This window comes from Plecotus auritus (genome assembly GCF_963455305.1).
Source record: "Plecotus auritus genome assembly, chromosome: 5".
NCBI classification, from domain to species: domain Eukaryota; kingdom Metazoa; phylum Chordata; class Mammalia; order Chiroptera; family Vespertilionidae; genus Plecotus; species Plecotus auritus.
In genome coordinates this window covers 36,745,794-36,762,903 of record NC_137776.1, presented here as the reverse complement: position 1 = coordinate 36,762,903, position 17,110 = coordinate 36,745,794, and the positions used below count along the sequence as shown (strand labels likewise).

The window sequence follows — 17,110 nt, the reverse complement described above, 5'->3', positions numbered from 1 at the left end:
ACCATCTTTTCCCTTGGGATCCAGAGCTGCTGGCACAGTGTGTGGCAAACAGCTGGTGCTCAAACAGTGTGCGCATGCCAGTCTGGGCCCAGAGCCCGACCAGGTGGGTCAGAGGGCGCCCAGGAGGCTCCAGGGAGAAGACCAAGCACCCGCCTCTGGCCCGCGGCCCCCAGGTAGAGACTGGTGGGTGGCATGTGTGTCTTTTCTAACAAAGATGCACTCGGCTTTTTTTCAAACATCCATGAGGTTAGTAAGGACACCGCCCGTTATTATCTGTTACACTGCACCATTGGGATCACACAGCAAGTCATCCAAACATCTCACCCAGCCGTAGGGACCCCCAGACTCCAGGTCAGGCTGCGACTGCCAGAGTAAGGATGGACCAGGAAAACGGCAGAAAAGAGAGGTACCAAGAACCAGTTAAAAAGCCAAGTAAGATGTAACAAAAACAGAAAACAGGCAATACTGGACGTCTTCACAAAATTATATTTTTATCATGCTTTCTAGGAGCTCCTGTATTTGCAAAAGGAATTACGTTAGAATGATAGCTACCATAAATCCCATAATGTTAAAGAGAACATCCACAGCAGATGTTGCTATAATTCCTAAAATCGGAAGCAGTTAGAGCAATTTTAACTCCTCTAAAATCTGCCTCTGGCACCTGCAAAGAAATGAAACAGTGTAGCACCTTCACAATTTACTGTTACAACAGCTGAACCAAAGGCATTTTCAGTGCCCTAGAAGAAGTCTGGGTGTGACATTGATTTGGTTGCCATGGTGATTTAAAAAACGAGCCTTCTGCTCTCTATGGTCCTTAAGTCACACATGGTGGCCGCATGGAGCCCTAATGACCACCAGCAGTGAGGGGCAGTTTTAGCCCTTTGGTAAACTAAACTGGCACTCACAAATTAATTTAATGCCTTAAAAACACAGTTTCCCAAAGCACACAACTTTTTCAAATATAACTACGAATATTTTTGAAAAGTTCAGGGAAAACATGTTGTTGTGTTTATCAGCCACTAAGTGACAGTGATGAAGAGATTTCACCAGGTTGACGAAAGGAGTGTTTCCTGAAGGCGAGAAGACGCAGCCCCAGGGGTCCAGGCAGCCCCACTTCCCACGGGGCAGCCTCTGCAGCTCCCAAGGAGCTCCGCAGAAACATCACGGAGAATGACTTTCACTGACAGTTACTGAACCTGAGATTCAGATTCGGTCAGGGAGCATGTGTGCAAATAGCACATGACTGGCAGCCTGCTCCTTCACACTCACCTTTATCCCACCAGCCACGCACAGCCAACTTCACCAGGATGGGGCAGTTTTGTGATGTGGACAGACATAAAAACACTGTGACCTCCACTCTTGGAGAAAGACACAACCCAAGTGCCTATGCTTATGCCCCTCACTGCTGGTGTAATCTTTCTACAGCAACCAGGAAGCACCGGCATTGCACAGATTTTAAATAAGTGCCTGGCCAGATGGATATTGACTACAAGACTACAAGGGGTAATGAGCAGGATGTGTGAATGCAGGGATGAAAAGCAAAGGACTTGGACATAGCTGAACCATGCAGACGCAAGCATTCAGGTTACTGACCCTCAGGCTTCCACGACTACCCACTGACATGCGCTCATCTTCATCAGAAGCCTAGTAAGAGAAAGGATGAAACAGGCATGAAGTGACAGTGCAACACAAAGAAGCCCGCGCCAGCTCTCGACGGGAGGCGGCTGGCCGGACACCACAGCAGTAGGGCCGACTGGCAGCCTCCGAAAAGCTCAGCGCCCTGAGCTGAGGTCCAAGCCAGCTCCGGCTTTGTGCACATGTTTACAGCGGACTGTTTCCAGATATCACGGCTTTCAATTAATTTTATTAAAGTGCTGTTATTTACTTCACCGGAGTCTACAACGACATAGCCTCGATGCACATGATTTTGTGAAGTGTTCGTGGGTATTCATTAGCAAAAGCAGCATTAAAACTGTTATGAATATAGTAATACTCAGAAATTTCTCAAACACTCTCCCCTCCCCAAAGTTAGGTCAAAATGCTAAAAGTTGAGTTCATAGTCTTTGTTTAGGTAATAATATCAGTATTAACTTCTTTAATAAACATCATTGAGGTAACATATAGATGAATCACTAAAAATACAAATTAGATTTCCATCCTAACGCCTAAGTAACGAATGAACGCAGTACTAACCGAGGTGTTTCTTCTGGATCTGCGCGAGCAGCGCTCACTGTCTTCCTACCGAAGCAAAGGAGGAGAGAGCGTGAAGGTTAGAGACAGACACGGGGAGGCTTGGACAGTCCAACTGTGTCTCTGCACAGTATTCCTGATATAAATGGCTAACATTTCCTTTGCCTTTGCTTAAAAGGCCTCACTCAAATTGCCGGCGAGAAATGTTTTCTTCTAAAGGGGGGTATTTAAACACGTAAATAATTGGCATATTTCATTTCGGCTTTCAAAACAAGTGTGTGGTGGAGGAGAAGCCGAGTCCTAATTTTTTTCTAATCTCTAAAGTCTAGTCCATTTCAACCCACTCGTTTTTTTTTCTTACATTCAGAACCTTGCTCTCCTCCCCTTGGGGGTCAGAAGAGAAACCGTGTCCACGAAAGAGCGCATAAGGACGCATGCTCTCTGGTGTACTGTGTGCGTCCACAGATGCAGTTTCCACACTGGGACATCCTTGAAGCCGGCACACTCCATCATCGGAGCTGCTCACCATGGTAACTAGTGGCTTTTCTCTTTCTTGGTGGTACAGAAACCAACGACACCTTTCCACGGTGTCCTGAGATTGGAGACAAGTACAGCTGCCTGTGCCACAGAAGCCTAAAATGATGGCTCACACATTGTGAAGGTGGTAGTTCATCATTTTTTAACAGTGGAAGTGTGTGCTCCTTATGTTTCCACAACTGCCTTTCGTATTTTATGCAGGCACCTACGATGTTAGGAAGAAATTTTACGTTTCCTTAGATTATTTTATGTATCAGGGATACTGGTATTTAGCAGGACATTTCCACACTGGCCAGATTCTCAAGTGCTAAAGGTATGTGATAATGACCAGGAGGCTGGTGACAAGGACAGGAGGAGGGGGCACACTCAGGTGCATGGATGAATGACAGGAGAAGCCATGTCCTCGCGGGACCATGGACAGCACCCAGGGGGCAGTGGGCCACCCACACCCTCCTGGGAGGGTCGTAAGGACAGGGTAGGGGCGAGCTAGCTCTCAACTGACATAGGAGGATAGAGAAGCTGTTCTAGGAAATGGTGAGAAGGTACAGGAATTTTTTCTGCCAAAGAACTGGGGTTTCAGTGGGAATATCGGGTGAGGTGGGGGCGGGGCAAACATTGAAGGCAGGTAAAGGTTGGAATGAGGTGACGGGGCAGCCGACGACAATAGTGAGAGAAGGAAATGGAGCATAATGTGGCTTCTGGGTTCCAACTGGAGCCCGGAAGGCAGGATGGAAATGGGTGAGTCCTCACACCTGGGACACATACCTGGCCTGAGTGCCCCTAGTGGACAGCACTCTGCCCCAGGAGGTCAGGGGGCATCGACCTCCACAAACACTGGCCTGGAGACTCCAGGAGTCAGCTGCACAGACCAGACGAAAGGCCTGGCCAGGGCCCTCCTACTCAGGCCTCCGTTGGGATGTAAACAACCAGGCCAGACGCAGGAGAAATGGCAGGAAACCTCTGGGTATTAAATTATGGTGCAACAGGAATCTATTTATGTAATTAAACTGTGTAACAATCAAATTATAAACCATGCAAGTTTCTTAAAATCGTATCCAAGGCCTACCATCCACTGCTCGATGTCACCCCATTTCGTATACAGCCCATAATATTTCTAGGACAGAAGGGAAAGACAATTAGGCAAGAAGGGAAATGGTACATGCATAGGGAGCTGCTGTGACATGCATTCCCAAGCTGCTGTCCCAGCCACACGGTGAGGGGAACACGCCAAGACAAAGCAGTGAGGCAGCAGAGCCTGGTACACACCCCGCCCACCCCGCTCCCACCTGCAAGCCCGGGGAGCCAGGACGATGCATTCCCGGGGCCCAGGGGGCCTAGAGACCAGGATGGACACTGAGCCACAGCACTTGGAGCCCCCGTACTGGTTCCGAGGGGCGGAGGCCGACAGCAGTCCTGTGTTGCCACAACAGGAATGAGAAAATGTAGCGGAAAGGGGGCAACTGTGATCGCCCCCCAATTTCTGGCGCACTTGTTCCTGCTCTCTGATACCCACGCTGAACTTACAAACTTGGGGTGTCTTTATAGCTACGGAGGGGGAGGCCTCTGTACAGGGAACAAATAATGTTTGCAAGTTACGTTCTGATTTTCTTTAGCGAATGCCTCCATGTTTCCACCTGGCTTGTCTAGACTACGGCGGCCCAAGTTAGAAAAGCAGATTCAGACCGGCCATCCCTGTTACTAAATACAGCCATCCCAAAGGCAGGGGGACCCCAGGTAAAGTTCAAAGAACGGGGTTTTACTCTTCTCTCTGCCCTGAATTTCCAATGAGAAAGTCAAGGAACAACCAACCACACCTCTGTAACATAGACGTGATTCTCCTCTTTACACAGTAAAACCTTCTATCAGAAGGGTAAACAATAGGTGTGAGAGGTAAAACGAACTGTTGGGGTTCTTTTACAGGGACCACCACCTGATGCTGCTACAGTGGGTTCAGTCTCTGTTTCTTTTGAAGGGCGGCCAGATTTAAGGTCCCCAATGGCCTTGCCCCTTTCTCTTAGAGGTGGTGTAAGTAGAGACTTGGAAGAGGAAAAATCGGGAGGGAGAATTTAGCAACGCCTTAAAAACTCAACCAGTACAGAACTGCAGTATCAAAAGTACATTAGCCAAATCTTTTTCTATGAGTGATGCGCCTTAGACTATAAATCGAGACAGGAAATACAATTAAACAATTCCCAGTCATGTTTTAACATCAAATTAAGTAAAATTCAACAGCTTAAAGCTATTTTGCATTCAGTTAATATTAGCCCAACTCTCACTGTTGTATTCCAGGTAAGTATAATGTAATGCCATCGACCTCCTTTATCTTATGGCTTAATTATAAAGATAGAAAATGGGTTTTTAAAGAGGAAAAGGGCCTATATAAGTTCGCAAAATATTATTTAAATCCCAAAAGTAGTCTCTATTATCAGTTTTCCCATTATTCTTTTTGCCAATACTATATCAAGTCCTGCACACTATTTATTGCTCTTTTCAGGATAAAAACGAGAACCATTATTCAAAACCTTCCATCTAGTTCATGGGTGGCCTTAGCCTTATAAACAGTGGCCGTAACTCTCGCTGTCTCCGTGTCGTCCCGTGGAGCGGGGAGACCCCAGAAGCCAACAGCAAGTGCCGTTGCTAGTTGCCCTGGCACTAGCTAGCAGGCCAGCACAGCGGACTCCAGGAAGCACACGCACTTCAAACGTGAGCTAGTAGGATTAGCCGGTGAGTCGTGCAGGGGAAGGGAGAGCCAGGCTAACGCAAAAGGTGCTTGGCTTTCAGAAACAGCTGTGATTCCATAGAAGCGAAACCTCACTCAAAGCAGCCAAATGGGCTGGGGAGACACCCACTGCCTCCTCGTCCTTGTCGTGACCCTGGACCCATCTTTATTATACAAATGTGTCTCTGCTTTTGCGCTGAGGACTCGTTTCACTCTGCACACAAATTCCCATTCTGGCAAAGTTCTAACTGGTGGGTGAGTGAGAAGAAAACAATAGCGATCTCGGACAAGTAGCGAATGAATGAATCCAAGTGGCGATTAGCCGACAGTCTCTTGTGTAGGTATGAGGACAGTCATGCCTGCTCTGTCAGTTACAGCCAGGGTTCCGACCTTCCTGTTCCCTGCCGGCCTTTGCCCCGAGACTGTACGTGTGACTGGCTCTAGCTTTAGTCCACATTTTAATTCTCAGACCCTACAAAATCTAACAAAGTACACACAGATGCTGGTGCCTACTTAACTGATTTCTTACTGATGGAGATGGGGATGGGGCAGGACAGGAAGGCATTTCAGGGCTGTGGTTAGTGAAGGAACTCAAGGACAGCATTGTAAACAGTGTACGTCCTAACCTTTGAAGTTAAATGTAATTATTAACTGCTCTAGAAGAAAAACATAGTTGTTCTTTACCTAGAAAGTGATTAAGTGTATAAAAAGAAACTACTATAAGTGTCATATGTAACAAACAAAACCCATTTACGGGGAGACTGTGTGCAAGTTCTATAAACTCTCAGGGAACCTCTCACTGCTCCCTTCATTCCTGCTGAATCGGGCGTCACACACCTGGTGCTTTTCTCTTTAATTTCCGTGTCTGGCCTGCTCAGTGCATGTAGTTCTGAACCTCAGCTGCTTCTCCAAAACACTGGGAAACAGCCGCACATTAGCACTCTCCATGTCAGGGACACAGGCAGGCTGATAGGAAGCTACAGAATTGTATTATGTCATCATTTTCTTTTCTACTCAGGATTTTTAATCGTATGGTAATAATCTCTGAACATATGGTAATGTGTACCGATATTTTTAACGTTTTCTTATAAAATTATATGGAAGGATAATCTTTCCCTTTAAATACCTGATTTCAAAGGATTTCCCAAATTCTGAAATGTGATTTAATTCTGCCCTAGAATTCATTTTTTTTCCCCTCAAAGAAACAGTTTTCTGATTTCTTGAGAAAAACGAAGGTGAGGAAAGCATTCAGCACACACACATGCATCCAGGGAAAGTTGCTCTTCGCAGAGACAGAGGTGGGGACTTAAGCATCCTGTTCAAGTCACTTCACGCACAAAGCAGCGAGGGAAGCAGTAAGAACTTCTATGTATTTTCAGCAAAAGGCGTTATTTCTGAAAGGCGGCCAGGCCCTTGGCAAGAGAAAGCCAGTGCATGCAAACAGAAAACCAAGAACGGAGAGCCTACCTTTTGGACCTGATAGATCTACAGAGAAGGCAAGAGAAATAGGAAGAGAAATATAAAATCCAATTTAAAAAGTAGATACATCAGACAGAAAGGTTTTACAAGTACCTAGATATATGAGTAAAGGTACATTGGGGGAGGGGGAGGACTGTGACTAATTGGTAAAGTATGAATTAAAAAACGTTTGAAGTCTCATTGAAAGAACTGGTCATTTCATAACTTTATCTGACATTCGTTATAGATATATCAGTAGAACACAGCATGCTCACCTGAGTCTCCATGAGAATCCTGGTATTATTTTAAGGCAGAAGTCTGTAACCTGTTACCATGAATGGGACAAAGGACTTGGTCCTCAATTTAAAATTCCTTCTCACAGTGATAAAAGTGTAACAAACAAGTACAGAAACCTGATTAGATACAGAAACCTGATTAGAGAATGAAGGGGTCAAACCCACAAACCGTAAAGAACGGTGTTCTCCTGTTCTCCCTCCTGTGGATACAGACAGAACACCAGAAAATCTCCAGCTAAGCAGAGTGGCCCTAGAATATAACTGAAATATGTTTTTGAAAAGCTTATTATCATACGTTGACACAGCAGTTTGCTTCAGAGGTTTCTCCTAATCTTGTAGGAATCACGAGGTAAGAGATGCCTGCTTCACTCACTCGCTCAGCCCACGAAACATGGACTGAGTCAGGCATTGTTCAAGGCACTGCCCAACTGTAGGCCCGGAAACTTGGCATTTCTAGTGTTACATGGGCGAGCACAGGTGTGTACACTCAACATTATGACTATTTCAAACATAGTATCCCCAACAAACTGTTTATCTAGTCAGGTGCACCCTGGTCGTCGTATCACCATTGTTTTCCTATTAGTGTACGTTCTCATGGGAAACAAAAGGTTCACTTGGATTTCCCAAAGAATATCTACATAGCTCCTTCCTTAGTAAATCCTCATTACACTTAAACAGCCCCCAAAGCGAAGCCAAGGAAGTCAGTTCTCTCTGTCTGAACTGGTGACGAGACCCATTATGAAGGATGCACACAGGCACGCCCGTCGCTGCTCACTCCCGGACGTGGTCAGATCAAGAAACAGCAGGTGAGCAGCTACTGCTTCCATGTTCTCTATGAAACTCTTGTTAATAAAACTGCCTATTTTGTGTGGATTATACTATTCCTTCGGTTCAGCACCAAGAGAAAAACCTGTTTTGCAAGGTGCACTTCCACTTGTGAAACGACCAGGATTGTGCAGCTCACTCCGGCCCCCTTGGCTTCGAGAGCCAGCACGCTCACAGCCAATTTCACCCCACGGTTAACGTGCCGACGCTGCCCTCGGTTTCTGTTTGCTTTCACTGCTGAGCATACACTCATTCTGAGGCAGAGGGTGTGCTGCGAAGACTGCAAGCTTTGCAGCTTTTTCAGATCTAGATTGAAACCTTGGCCATTTTCTTGGCTGTGGGTAAAACCATCCACCTCTCCAAGGCCTGGTTTCCTCACCTGCCAATAAGACTCGGACTCCCCCTCACACACTGTGAGGGACAGTCCCCAGCCCAGCACTGCCACACGGCGGGGGCTCCAGGATGGCCCTGCCATTCCCCTCTGCCCTACCCAGTTCTCTGGGACGAGTAGTAAAAGACACGTCTGTTTTATTTCCAATGTACACTTTCAGTCTGGTGCTCTCCTACCTCGAAGACTCTGCATACATGAGAGCAAAGTTGTCGCCTGTGTAAGTCAGCGCTGCTGGGCTCATGTGATGGCCATGAACCCCAGGATGGAGCCGGGCCTCCACCCCACCCTGCACCCCTGCCTGGCTCTGTGCTCACCTGCCAGGTGCCACCGGGCTTTCCCGCTCTCGGCTGCCTTCACGCAAGGTCCCCACAGGCTGTGCTGACCCGAGTCCCTGTCTCCGCTTCCCCCTGAACACACACTGGTTGTCACTGCACAACCGGACCACTCACAGTGTGGGGGCCGATCTCCAGGCCTGCAACCTGACCCCAGTGGGAGTTCAAGTTCAGCAGAGGAGGCGTCTTCAGTGTCCCTGCCCATCCGTGAGGAGTGTGAGCACGGACAGACACACGATGCATACAGGACAGATAAAAAGTGACGTGACCTAAGGTGTTTCCTCACAGGGAGACCACGCTCCCCTCCCTCGTCCCACAGCTCAATCCCATACGTGGAAACCCTGTCCCTGCTGGGGAGCTGAGTGCTGAGAGGACTCAAATTACCAGACTGCCTTCGTGTGAGACGGTCCATGAACTTGAATCATGACAAAAACCTCTGGCCCCTGTGAACCACTGGTGTCTTTATAATGGGAGGGAAACACCATTGCAATGAAAAATTTCAAATCGCAATGCCATCTACTGACCAAATGAGACGTGTGTGTATGGCCGAGGGAGGCAACGGTGGCGTTTTTCAGCCGGGTTTCCCAGGCTTTAATCAGCTTTTCTCTGCAAAGCCCAAGATCCTTAGCAGGTACCAAACACCCGAGGGCAGGCCAGGCTTCACCGGCCCCGGGCCCTGTAAACGCTCAGGTGCCAGCCGCTGCTGTCCTCGGGGTGCCTGGCCCTGTGTGACAGCCACCGAGGCCCCTTCCGCACTACCAAAATTAAAGGGCCGTGACTTAACAGGCAGGGTTATCTTAGGGTGTAGAATTAAAACGAAATATAAGATGACTTCCTTTGACTCAAATAGAGAAACAGGGCTGGGTGTTTAAAGGAGGCCATTCAAACACATGGTTTCTTGGCTTAATTCCACTTCATTTTTATTCTCTAAATCAAGAACTTTACAAGCACCTGCTTAGGTTATCAAGTGCACATTTAAATTAATTCTGTCTGTAAATAAGGAGAGGATATATTTTATCTAAATGTATAATTTGGAAGACAGATATGTACGCACACAAGCATGTCAAACTTGCGGCCGGTGGGCCAAGGCATGCGGCCCACCGGCCACAAGTTTGACATGCTTGACATACATTGTAACTCATTTTCATCTTGATTTTGTACAAATGTTACACTGTATACTTGGTGAAAGTCAGTTTCTCTTAAATGTGAGAAAAGCTATAAAAATGATGACTAACACTACCACGAACACCAAGGTCAGACCCCTAAGGCTCACTGTCCCCTCTCTCCTGAGCTGTTGGTTCAGCCTCAACAACAGAGCTCAGGGGACAGTTCAGGGAGGAGGGGAGATCCCGTGTTGAAACTCAATCACCGTGGCAAAACCTGGCACAGCAACAAAAACTTGGGGCAAATTCTTCTTAGAGCTCTTTTAAGACCTTGATATAAAAAGGACTGGGAACTATTGGAGCAACTGGAAAAGCCGATAAAAACCATTAGCCACGGAGAGGGTGGGAGGCTCCTAGTGCTGGAGAAGGGAGCACCTGCCTCTGCATCCTGAGACTGGGCCTCTGCCCACTGTGTGGGCACCCTGACCTCTGAGGCCCTCTGCCCAGATGACCACTGCCCACCCAGGGAGCGCCCTGACCCCCTGCTGCCATTCCGATTTCCAAAGCAGAGGGGAGGGGCTCCCAGGGGGCCTGCAAGTGTCTACTGAATGAACAGAAGTATTTAAAGGGACATTGACACCAGGTGGTTTGAAAAAGCAACTTGTCATTTAAAATACCCAGTTCTTCTAGTTCAGGCTATCCTATTGGGCGGCGTCCAAAGACTGCGATGTATACCTGAGTCCATCCGAGTGGGCAGAGGCTGCTGGTGTCAGGACGGCTCCTAAGCTCAGGTGACACTCTCTCAGCATGTGATGAGGGCCTGCTAAACAAGACCTGCTCCTGTCTCCACGTCCCAGGCCAAACAGTTAATTTCGGATGTGAAAATGCTTCTTTGCATGAACCTCAAGAGTCACTCCAGGTCAGGCTCACACCTCCCCACCTTCCCCCACCCCGAGTTTGTGGATGGGTACTGATCAGGTTCCAGTCCTTGCCCCCAACCAAGATAACGAACAGGAAGGTGCTTCTAGAGAATCATCGGGCCTCAGGAAGTTTCAAAGTCCGAATCATTATTTCCAATTTAAAATGATCAATGCAATTCTAGGGGGCAGGGCACTGAGAAAATGCTAAACCCACGCTTCTTCCAGTGAATTAAGAGAAAAAAGTACAAACAATTAAAGTACTAAGTTAATTCTATATCATGAACACCAGAACTTGCTTCCAACTGTATTTGTATTTCCAACAAGGAGGAGAACCTACTTGCAAACACTTGTTTAGTCCATATTCACATAGAAACACAGCACAAGCACTGCCTACAATATAGTCACTTCCCAACAACGCTGTGTGTGGGGTGGCCTCTCAGGGACCCAGACCTCTCTGGGCTTGAGTTTCTAATGACCTTCTACCTATTCCTCAAATCACAAGGACGGTTTTCCTCCCCACATTTACCTCTGGCCATGACCCTCCTCCAGGACACACCTCCACAGGGAGTGACAGACCCCTCAGGCGGAGAGCGACCTCGAGTGACCCATGTCTGGAGCCTCACCCTACAGGAAAGTGGCGGAATCTGCAATGGTTTTAAGAGAAACTGGAAATCTAGATTTTTTTTCCTGAAATCTCACAAGTTTTAAAACATCGGCTGGACTTTTACAATTTGCCTGAGAGAACCAAACAAGACTGTGTACGCAAACTAGCCCTGGGGAAGGCAGCTGGCCGGCTCTTTCCAACACACTACATTCAAATTTTCTGAACAAGCAGAGCCTTCGGTGGGGCCTGGGGCGGACCTGGGGCGGACGGTCTCCAAGGGCGTGGCCCACAGCAGCACAGGGTCCCATAGCGAGGGACGCCCTCATTCCCCCATGACCTCAAGGTCATGGAAAAGCCCTGGAAAAGCTCAGAGCTCTCACTGCCAGGTAGTCAGCTGTCCACATGACTTCTGGCTCCAGCTGGAGATTATGAAAATAAGTAGCAAACACCTTTCACAGGTGTGTAAACACATCACCATCCGCTCTCCCAGGGTGGCAACTTCTTCCCTGGCTATTGCATCCATGGTATTTACTCTGTGCTCTGTACTGCACTCGGCCTTCAGGCTTCATGAAACCTATTACGAAGTGTAAAGCCGGGGAAGGGTGGGTGGTGGGAAGAGTCTGTACGCATACATGCACAACCTATGGGTACAGACAATAGGGTGGTGAAGGCCGGAGGTGGGCAGTGGGGAAGGGCTATAAGTGGTCAATGGTGGGGTAAGGGGACTTACATAATACTTTCAACAATAAAGATTTAATTTAAAGAAAGTGTAAAACCACAGGAAAAACATTTTTAAACAAAACAGTTTAGTTAGTATAAAAACATAATCGTCTGTTCTTCTTTCATATTTTTAATTCAGAGGATCGGGATTCTCTCAGAAGTAAGACCTTGAAATGCAGAGCCAGAAAGCCAGGCTGGGTGGATCTACCAGTATGCAGGCAAGTGGCTCTGTCCGGATCCCGCAGGCCGGCATCTGGGACAAGCACGTTTGGCATCTGTGCTATGCACCCTCCCTGGCCTGACCTTGAACAGAAGTCACAGGCACAAGTGCGTTCTGATCATGAGCTGTGTCGGATGGACAGGTGCCTCTGCACTTGCACACTCTACCTAACATTAAATCGCCCGTGAAAAGAACCAAGGAAGAGGTCAGCATTACCTCCTTCTGCTGCCGCTCCAGCTCCTTCATCCTGATCTCTCGGGCCTCCGCGCGGGCCGCACGCTTCGCTGCCAGCCTGGCCTCCGCCTGAAACACACCCGGAAATTGTGTTAGAACACAGACCAGTGGCCCCTTCCATGTACCTGGGTAACAAGGATGCTACTGAAAGAAAACCTTGTTCAGAGGTTAACGAATCTACAGGAATGCCATCACAGGCTCGTAAGAGTTAAAAGGGTCAAGGGTCGTGGCAGTTACAAGTAATAATGACTGCTGCCATTTATGGAGCCCTGACCAAATGCCGTGGGCTCTATTCTAAGGGCTTCAGTTATATTAGCCGTGTGCTCCTCGCATAGCTGTATTAAGCAGTTACTATTACTGATAGCGCTATTAGGTAGATACTATCGAGGGGACTAAGGCACAGAGAAGGTGAGTAACTTGCCCAAGGTCATCCAGCCCATAGGTGGCAGGACTGGGCAGTCTGCCTTCCTCTGAAGATACAACAGACTAATGCATGAAGCGAAACATTTGAGCAGGATGGGACCACGGGTCACTGGTTCAATCCCTCCCTTTACAGAGCAGGAAGTGGAGGCTGGGAGAGGCTGCCAGACATGTCCGAGGGCACGGGGCTGGGACTCTGACCCAGATTTCCAGAACTCCTGTTCGGTCACCTCTCTACAACCCTGCTGCCCTCAGCTTCCCCTTCAACACCTGCAGTGCTGGGAAGCCATCTTTTCTCAAGACCAAGACCAGAGCTGTTAGAAGTGTTACGTTAAAGAAGAATCTATCTTTCAGCTGTGGCTGTTTTTCCGTACTCTGCTTGAGAGTATTTCAAACGCCTGACCCAGGCCAACCAGTGCCGGCAAACCTGGCACCTGAACGCTGCTTCATGCTGCACAATCTCGTGCTCACCCACTATTCAGGAGGCGAGTGGCACAATGTGTCAGGGTCCAGGTCCCCTGGCGTCAAATACATTCCACCTTCCACCCACTTAATTTTCGAGGCTACCCTTGTAATTCTTCCACCAGAGCTGTAGACACATTTTTCAGCCGTCCCACTGTCCCCTAAAGAACCTTAAAACGGGGCCATTGGGGATGGTACCAGGCTTCTGGGGTGGTCGGTGGGCCAGCGAGCAGTGAGGGGGCCGAGTGTCGAGTCACACAGGGTCTCCCCAACGGTGGGCTCCTGCATGGCAGGCTCATGTCTGGACGGCGGGTCCTGGTGTCAGGGACATCCATCACCCCATCTCAGTCTTGTACGGAATTAAGTTCATCTTCTTTCTAAATTCTCATCTAAGACGAAAACTGACCACACAGCTGAGCTGTCAGTGGTTGACTGGCTTGTTCACGTGGCTCCTTCAAATCAAGGTGTCAAAAACCACTGCTGTGTCAGCACGTGGATTCCTCACTGCCATTTTCAATTTTCTGAGCACTGTGTGAGGGGCAGCGCCGGAGGCGAGGACAGGGAAGGCCCATTAGACTGACACTGGCTACGTGCTTCCTCCAGCCCCATGGACCGGCCAGCGAGGAGGACGTTCACACAGAGGGCAGCCGCCGCCCAGCAGCCTGTGGGCTCAGCGTCTACACTGGCTCAGACCAGGTGGCCACAGCCCACCAGCAGGGGGTGGGGTGTGGCTGGGAGGGGGACTGGGGAAAGAGAAGGGAGGGCATGGAGGAAGAAGGCGGGTGGAATGTAAGAAAGAGGAAGGGGCTGTGCGAGCAGGCAGAGGGAGACAGGAGTGCGGTAATGTCCCAACACACCCCAGCTACCCAGCAAAGGGCTTCGGCCATGGTCCGCCGTCGCCTCTGGTCCTCACATCCAGCCCAACGTGTCTGTCCTGTCCCTGAGGACAACCCTGATTGAAGGACATGAGCTTGGTTGATAAAGGAACCACATGAACAAAACCAAGTTATAGAATAAATTCCTTAGAAGGTCACAGCCAGCCAACCCCAAAGACAGATCAACTTGGACCACAGATTATAATTTAGAAAGGAGATAAATGTGCAGTTCCATGCAATTTCAAATCCTGGCCATCGCCGGCCTATGCAGCACCCACATGACTCATATGTGGACAGCAAAGCACTCAGGATGCAGGAGGTAAGGATCATGCTTGTGGGCCGCTGGCTGAGAACCCCAGGCCCCTGCGGGTCAGCACTTCAGCACAAAACCTGTGCACAGGCAACTTCGCCAGCATGAGGCTATTATCAGCAGAAGAACCCCAACACCAGCCTGAGATGCCTCCAAGAAAAACGCAGGAGTCCTCACCACACGGTTCATCCTAAGACGCTGACATTGCCAAGAACATGAAACAGCCTGGCATGGAGCACAGGAGATAACGATCACTCACGTGAGGATATATCTGATATGAGCGAGTCTTTACATGAACAAAATACAAGATGGCAACAGTCCGCCATGGTGACATCAAACCCAAATTCATCCTCTCCAGTCGCCTGAGCCCGGCCCCACCTTCCAATTGCTGACGACGGTTCAGGGGCCAGTGGGCCTCGGGGCCAGCGCTTCCTCGGTGCAGGGCAAATCCTTCACCGTAGACACTTGTGTACAACACACACTTGCACGCTGAGGTCACAGCCATGTCAGAGGGTTGAAGAGTTTCCAAATGCTACTTTCACTTTCTGTACTTCGCTTGCAGGGGCCACCACTCACCAGCCCTCACCAGCCCAGGTTACCAGCCCGGCCACAGGAACTCACCGCACTGCCCAGGGCCCGGGAAGGACTTTCAAGGTGCGGTCTGAAAGTCTTGGGATGCAGATGAAGCAATTGGTGACCATGAACAAGTGACGAGTGCTACAGTGGGGGTGGAGGGGTGGAGGGAACTTAACCCAATGCCAGTGTCAGGAGGGCTTCCTGGGGGGACAGAAGCCCTAAGCCAGACCCTGAGGAGCAAAGAGGAGAGAGCCAGGGCCGGGGAGTGTGGGACGAGGGCATGTGGCCGGGCGGGAAGTCCCCAGGGCGGGGGTCCAGGCCCAGCCTTCAGGAATGTAGAACCGCTGAAGGCTTTTAAGCGGGAACACAGCAGGGCCTGACTTCTGACTTAGAAAGATCTCTCTGGCTGCAAGTTGGTGCAGGAAGAGGGGCGGGGAGGGCAGCGGGAAGCCCAGCAAGTGAGAAGAAGCTGCTTTTGGGTGGACGGACGAGCCCGTGAACATGAGTGGGCGGGGCTGGCTGGACCACAGGCCGAGGATGAGGCACAGCTGTGAGGCCACTGCGGGAGGTCAGGGGCCCCCCCGTCCCAAAGAGACCCACGTGGTCCCAGAGGCCAGACAACTCTGGAGAAGAACCCCACCCAGCCACCACCCTGAGGCGCATGCACAGGACACTCACCAAAACCTGGACACACCTCCCACCTCCAAGGCCCTGGGGTTTTGGAGTTGGGGTATGGCCTCTGTGTTATCCACCCCCAGCCCCCAACCTCAAGGGAAATGACACGAATGGAGGAAAGCACACGGATCTGTTGAATTTAGGAGACAAAGTATAAACTGCTCGGGGTGTAAAAAAAACAGTTTAGACACAGGACCGTGACACTCCCCCAGCCAGCTGTCAGTGGGAGTGTGCTGGTCGCTCCATTGATGACTTCGCCCAAGCTCGTTCTCTGACCTCTGCTGGCTCTCCAGGCCCTGGTAACCAGCAGCTCCTGACCAGGGGCCTGCTGCATGGCCCCAGGGTCCTAGGCTGCTCTCTCCCCTGCTTGCAGGCGGTGGCCACAAGCCCGCAGCTTGTCGCCTCAGCCTGAGGTCTGGGCCCTGAACCCTCCCTCCTCTGCCCAATACCATCCTTGTTGAGATACACATTCAAATATTGAGGATGAAATGCTATGGTTTTGCTCAGATTTGCCTTAACATAACCTGGGTGGGGACGGTGGGGTCCACATGGCTGTAAGTGGAGGGTTGTTGGGGCTGGAGGTGGGACGTGGGCTCTTTAAAACAATGGCTGTCACAGTGTCCTTCCCAGGGCAGGGGCCTCACAGGGACCTGTCGGAGATGCAACACCTGAGGCCCCACCTGGGCCCCCTGAGACAGAACCTGGGGGGAGGCAGCCATCTGGGCTTCCACATGTTCCCGCTCAAGTGTGGGGACCTTTGCTTTCTGTCATCCCAATTACGTCGGGTTGTCTGACAGTTTTCAAATAAATAGCAACATTTTTGGAAGGAAGGAAGGAAGGAGGGGGGGGGGGGGGCGTGCCGAGGGGGGAGGCCTGGAAGGGAAGGGGGTAGGGATGACAGAAGGAGGGAGGGGGTGAAGGGGGAGAGGAAGGAAGAAAATGAAGGTGCCCCAAACCAAAGCCATGCTCACTGCCGCTGGCAGGTGGCCGGGGTTCTGCTGCTACAACGTGCAGTGTTGTGCCCCCCACCCAAGAACACCCAGGCCCCCTCTTTGCTCTGATGGAGGCACTGACCAGCCAGGGCTCCTCTGACGAGATCCAGGCTCCCTGGCTTTCTCAGGCACGCCCACAGTGCAGCTGGGAATGGCCGGGAATGCCAGAGTTCCATCCCCCACACAGGGGGCACGGCCAGCCCCTCCCCCAAGTATCTTCCTGGCCTGGCCCGGAATCCAGTCAGCAGCTT

The 17,110-nt window shown here is 50.0% G+C and overlaps 1 protein-coding gene across 32 annotated transcripts in view; it reads right to left on the bottom strand.

Moving 5' to 3' along the window:
• LRRFIP1 (LRR binding FLII interacting protein 1) overlaps nucleotides 1-17,110 on the bottom strand; it is a 121,493-nt gene that overhangs the window by 46,034 nt on the left and 58,349 nt on the right. For 15 of the 32 annotated variants that reach the window (XM_080670408.1, XM_080670402.1, XM_080670393.1 and 12 more), the window contains exons 2-7: nucleotides 12,532-12,618; nucleotides 6,914-6,931; nucleotides 3,794-3,841; nucleotides 2,194-2,238; nucleotides 1,594-1,644; nucleotides 325-363 (exon numbers count right to left, since the gene is read on the bottom strand). In XM_080670408.1, the coding sequence (XP_080526534.1) occupies nucleotides 325-363; nucleotides 1,594-1,644; nucleotides 2,194-2,238; nucleotides 3,794-3,841; nucleotides 6,914-6,931; nucleotides 12,532-12,618 (288 nt within the window). The remainder of the gene's footprint in view (nucleotides 1-324; nucleotides 364-1,593; nucleotides 1,645-2,193; nucleotides 2,239-3,793; nucleotides 3,842-6,913; nucleotides 6,932-12,531; nucleotides 12,619-17,110) is intronic. The other 17 variants (XM_080670401.1, XM_080670395.1, XM_080670409.1 and 14 more) reach the window with 2 other exon arrangements.